At 39.7% G+C, this 6,000-nt stretch overlaps 1 protein-coding gene across 1 annotated transcript in view; it reads right to left on the reverse strand.

The window, feature by feature from the left end:
• CD86 (CD86 molecule) overlaps positions 1-2,942 on the reverse strand; it is a gene marked incomplete at both ends in the record, with an annotated part of 38,832 nt that extends 35,890 nt beyond the window's left edge. Inside the window, 4 exon segments of the mRNA XM_080349491.1 lie at positions 1,063-1,404; positions 2,695-2,739; positions 2,742-2,744; positions 2,876-2,942. Of these exon segments, the coding sequence (XP_080205617.1) occupies positions 1,063-1,404; positions 2,695-2,739; positions 2,742-2,744; positions 2,876-2,942 (457 nt within the window).
• Positions 2,943-6,000: the final 3,058 nt, after the last annotated feature.

Below are 6,000 nucleotides of genomic sequence, written 5' to 3' on the forward strand. Positions count from 1 at the left end.
ATGCTAAGCATCTCCTAAACTGGATGCCTTGATACTGAGTGCATATTATGAGTTTCAGAGTTCTAAAACTTTACTGAAAATACTTGTCAAGTAGATTTTGGGAGAACCAAAATTAACAGTCTAGGTTTTCTATCTGTGAATCGAGGGAATACTTGCTGGTAGCACAAAGCTGAATAGGCTCAAATGTCCTGGTACTCCATTTTTGGCTGCTGTTACACATGGCCTGTTTTCTTGTGAAGCAGTTTTGAAAACACCAGTGGAAGTTAAAAGCTGCTATTATTAATGACTAGCACTATCATAATGGAAGAGAGAACACAGGCATATGGACCAAGGTGACTAGCAGAACAATTTAAAATAGAAAAACTTTGGGAAAATATATTAGGAATCACTAAAACTATACAAAATATTAGGGAAAGATTGCTTCCTCACTGAACCTCATTGCCCTGTTAAAAGATTTTAGGCTTTTTCCTCTGATAACATGCAAAAAATCAGGCTGAATGTCATCAATGCCTGCGTTTTCTCTTCAGAGATATTTTCAGTCTTACTTTAACTGAGCATATGAATTTCTACTCCTCCACATATGAGCTGCTCTTTTCTTTATTTTCCCTGCAATTTATACCATTATAAAATAGCTGAGTGTTTGCAGAAATCTTGTTATGTTTCAATTGTAATTTACTACCAACAGTGCTAACTACTAGTGCTATTAATAGAAGGCAGTACATCAGATGCAAATAAAGAAGTGTATTTTCCAGAGTCCTAAAAGCCATCAAACTTGCAGGAGGCTAGAGGAAGAAGGCAGAATGGTTTTTACTATAAAGTATGACAGGGTGGGAATCAGGAATCATGCAATACTAAGCAAATTTGAGGATTTTCTCTTGAGAATGCTCTTATCCATCTTTAGTAATTACGCTCCAGTGCAGGTACATCTCCAGCGACTTGGGGACAGTACCATGCATTTCTGGACTGAAAAAAGTGACAGAGACCCACTGTCATGTTCCACCCCCTGCCAAAATCCAAACCAATAGAACTCAGACCAGATGACAACTAGAAGAGATTACTTACCAATGATGTACAGTAAGCACTCAGATGTGTATATGAGCTTTGGTGACTCTTTATCTCTGTGCTGTATAATAATACATTGATACTGTCCCTCATCCACAATTCCTGCATTTAACAATTGCAAGGTCCATTTGTTCATATCCATCTTGGTGCGATTTATATATTTAGGGCTAAGGTGGTCATGTTTTTCTTGGCCATGGTATACTTCGTGCACCACTTCATCACCTTTTTGCCAAAAAACTACGAAATCCTTTATGTCAGTCGTCTGAGAGTTTGGAAAATAGCAGGATAGGTATGCAGTGTGATTGAGAAATGACATCACCTGATGCACACTGGCAGCAATACCTTAGACAAAGAGAGAGAAGAAATTTAGATTTCCCTCAGCTACAAAAAAACATCAAGTATTTGCACTCACAGAGGCAACACTTAAGAACAGTAGCAATAAAAATGCCAGCGTTTACATACAAATTCTCCCAGTAGGTATGACAGGACACATAGTTCTTCAAACTGACTCAGTTTTGTGGAGTTCAGGTCATAAAACTGTTTCTTATTTTTCTTCCTGTATTTTGCTTTCCAAGGAAGGTCTACCACACAGAGGTTGTGAGCATCTATATTTTTAGAATACATATATGCAGGCAAAAGGTCCAAACCATTCTTGTGTGTAGCTTCCTGAATGCAGTGAGATTCTGCCACAAAGGAGATACTTGCACAATTTCTTTTTAAAAAGTTGAGTTCACTCTCCTGAAAAAATAACACAGCACTGCAGTTTTGAACAAAGCTGTGAAGTGCACACTATGTGGTAAATGTTGGTTTCTAGGGAACAGATGACCATGAGGTCTGAAACAGGTGGACATTTTCAGTCTCACCAAAAATTAATCTAAAGTTTAATGAGATACTGAATGTCAGATTTAAGTGTTCTGTAATTAATCTAGAGTTTAATGGCTGATTAAATGCCAAATTTAACTGTTCTGTTGCTGATCTTGTTAACAGAAATAGTCAATAAACACAATTTTGTCTTCATGCAAAGAAAGCATGAACCGTATTACACAAGGGATGATTTTTCTCTGTCTTTCATCAGTGTATGTAGCCATTATTATGGGTGGTGGTGGGTTGGAAGGACCATCTTTTATTGGAATGAGAAATGTAGTCCTCTGTCCCAGAAAATACAAACACCTCTGCTGTGTTCAAAAGGTGAAGATTTACAGTCTTTCTCCTGGTGCAAAGTTTTGACTGCTCCTCCAGAGCACCAGACTGCAAAATGATCTTCACAGCTGCCTAAAACTCCAGTTGTCCCATACCAAACTGTCAGTTTTCAGTTTAATATTGCTCTGCTGTATGATATACAGAGGTGATATACACATATTTTAAAAATGAATTTAAATTGAAAAGTTAAGAGCAACATGAAATGAGTGTAAAGTAAAGATATAAAGTGGAAGAGAGAAAGAACTTACTAGATATTTTATAGAGTCCCTGCACACGATTTAAATACATGTTGCATAGGCTATATGACCTTGATTGTGGAACAGAAATGATTAATTACTACTAAGGAATGAGCTTCTTAGTGGATGAGAAAGTATCACATACCAGGACACAAACAATCAAACCAGTTTTTACACTTAAAAATGCGCTTTTTACCTGGGGGAAGTATCATAGCATAAAGGAAGAATATGCAGACCTCCATGACACTGTAAGAAGGAAGAATAAAATAAATACATTAAAGGTTGAAAACACTCCAGTACCTTCTCCAGTACTCCCAAAGAAGTGGTAAAACAAGAAGTTTTGGCAAGAGACAGACTATTGATAAAGTTAATCTCACCTTTTCCATGGACTGGTACAAGGACTTCTGTGTGCTTCACAGCCTTTAGCAACAAGAAGCATGCCATGATAGATCTCTGGTTTACAGAGAAGCTGATGTGGTGCAAGATTACTGCAGACAGGGTATGCCATGGGAGAAACACAGAGCCCCCAGGGTGCAAAGGACAGGATGAGTACCCAAAACGCTTGGTGTGGAGGAAAGAGGAATGGGGAGCATGTGTGACCTTGGCAGTGTGGGGAAGGAGATGGGGGAACTGAAAGTAGAGGAGGAGGAGAGGATGACACAGGAGGAAGAGGTGGGGGAGACAGTGGGATGATGTCAGCTACCAAAAGCGATGGAGTTTGTGACCTTCAGTTTTGTAACAGGAACTTATCCTTCAAGTCAGTAAAAGATAACTGAGAGAAATCCTATATGGTTTAAAGAGTTGAGGCTAAACAGCATGTAATTTATATTCAAGAAAAACTGGTATCTGTTTAGAAAACACGAAAAAGCCCTATGACTCAACTCATAAGCAAAACAACTCTATAGCTGCTTGGGTTCTTCTGGTATAAAGGCCTATAATCCTGGTAAACAGCCAAATGTCATTCCCATGCACCGGTGAGAGAACAGCACCTGCATCTGCCTGGCCTGTGGTTGCTGGTTTGCTTTTTAGCAGCACCTTCATGTTTTTCCTGTGTCTTTTCCAGATATTCAAGAGATGCCTCCATAACAACCCTGACGAGGTCCTTTACTTTCCTCCTTTAAACAGCTCCAGAGAATCCTGTTTTGCTGGAGCATGCGTAAAATCTCTTCCCCTCTTATACTACTTAAAACCAGTGAGATTGCTGTCTGCTGTCCTGTTAGTACAGCTTCCCAGTGGTTTCCCATTTTTTGTCATGTTTTATTTTAAGCTGGTACACTTAGATCTTTACCTTTACCTCAGGTCTCTGGGAGAAAGAGTCTCTTCTTCTGTTTAATACAGAATTCCCCTCAGTCTGCTGACATGCTTTTTGTGTGTTTACTGTAATGTACAGAATTGTAAATTATATTTTTTCCAGATTCATCCTGTCTTTTCATAGGAAAGAAAAAGAGAAATAAGCCCAAATGTCTCAGAGGATATAGATAATTTTCTTTGTGATCTACCTGTCATAGCCAAAGAGGAGGGAGGGCTTGTGCAGAATGCATGAATCCATTTTCATAGACAGAGCTCATTCTCTTTCTGCTCCAGCCACCCTACTACATGGTGAATTTTTACCAAGGGGTTTTCCTCCTAGGCTGGGTTCCACTGAATTAAACCACACAACTGATTGTCCAAATAAAATTGCCTGTGCCAAGTCACTGAAAACTACAGAAACTTCTCAGCAGTCATATTTCCCTCCTGTGAATAAGAATTTTTGCTTCCAGTTAAGTAAAAAAAAAAAAAAAAAAAAAAAAAGAAGATAGCCCTGTTTTTTGATCCTGTGCAGGTGTGTAACAGGAGAAATTAAAACAATTTAGCAACTGGAAACATAAACAGAAAGAGTATACTGCTATAGCTGGGCATCTTTTGCAATGACTGTGTCACAGCAGCAAAGACCAAAACCAGAACTGAAAATAAGAGTGAGAGAAAGAAATAAAACCCAGGAAGAAATACCAGATAACAGTATTTACCTTTCTTTGTGGGTTGCATTCGGAGCTGTAAGGACAAGTCTCAAAGATCTTACATGGCTTCCTGGCTGCTACCTTCTGAGAGAAGACATGTTGCTGGGGATGGCTTCATGAAGAAGGATCCCATGAGTTTCCAGAGGAGTCTATACCCACATTCCCTGCAGAGGGAGGTCACCGAGGGTGACAAACTGCTTCTCTTATGAGAGCTGCTCTACAGAAAGTTGATGAATCAGGAACCAGGCCAATAAAACTTCAATGCTGTGAACAGCCTCTCTTCCCCTTTTATACAAGATGTCTTTAACCAGCAAATGTAAATCCTTGGAGCTAGTGTCCAGAAGACTGAGGGGAAGAAGGAGAATTACAGAGTCTCTGTGTTAGCTACTTACACCGTTTCTTTGACATATTCAGCACAAATTCTGTGCTCAATTCTCTTTTATATCCGCAGGTCATTGAAAGTCTGGTTATGTCCCAGAATTGTTTAGCACTCAAAGGGAACTAGGTAAGAAGGGAAAGAAAGACATTGTTTCAGCGTATGGCCTACTAGCTGGCAAATGGTGCAAACAAAACTGCCCTCTTTGTGACATTCTGCTCCACTTCAGAGTGTTCTGGGTCTGTGTACACATGTGCAGTTTTTCTGTTCACATGCTGGCTGCATCCAGCTGTGGAAGTGGTGCTTTTTCATGATGCCAGTGCTAACTTATGAGATGGGAGTTGTTTGAAGACCCAGGGCTTAAAAAGTATCTCTGACATCCAGAATCATGTGAGCTTGGTCCATGGGGAGGTAACTATTTTCCCTTGTTAGATAAGGCTAGCACTATGCGGTGTGTCTCTCTTGCCTTTGAGGCTTTGTCAGCCATTTCTGGACATGTCCCCATGACTCACAATTACAAATCGTGTGTGGATGTTGGAGATGAAAAATGGAGAAGTATATTAATTGAAAGCATGCCTGTAGGCAGTCAGTAGTCATACAACCCTTTATTTACTGTCTCTGCAATCCAGTAATTGAAAGGAGAAGAAACCCTATGAGTACATGCACTTTACTGGCTGTATTCATGACTGCTTTGGTTTGGTTCAAACCGGTCTGAGAAAAGTCATTAAGTAGTTCCCACTTGGCTGAGTACAGGGGAATTCCTTCCCTGAAGAACTCTAAGATCAATGTTCGGGAAAAAGAGGCAACTTCACTCCCTTTACTTTTGAGGGCAATTGCCAGAAAGCCCTGTGCAACTTATTTTGAGATTGACTTGTGCTTTCTCTCTCTTGTTCCTCCTAATCCAGCATATGAATACATCATGTGAAAATCCAATATGCACAGTGAAGCAGGAAGGTCTTGGAGCAAATAAGAGCTTTGTGTCTGGTATGGTTGCCTGGGTTTTCATTTGCTCTCTTTTTTCCTGGTTTCATTTTTGGATGTAGTCATCTTTTGAAAGACACTGTCAAATTTGTGGTCTTTGACTTGTAAGTTCCTTCACTGCCCTTCAGTTCCTTTCAAAATAATCCTT

Source organism: Nesoenas mayeri (assembly GCF_963082525.1).
Source record: "Nesoenas mayeri genome assembly, chromosome: 1".
NCBI classification, from domain to species: domain Eukaryota; kingdom Metazoa; phylum Chordata; class Aves; order Columbiformes; family Columbidae; genus Nesoenas; species Nesoenas mayeri.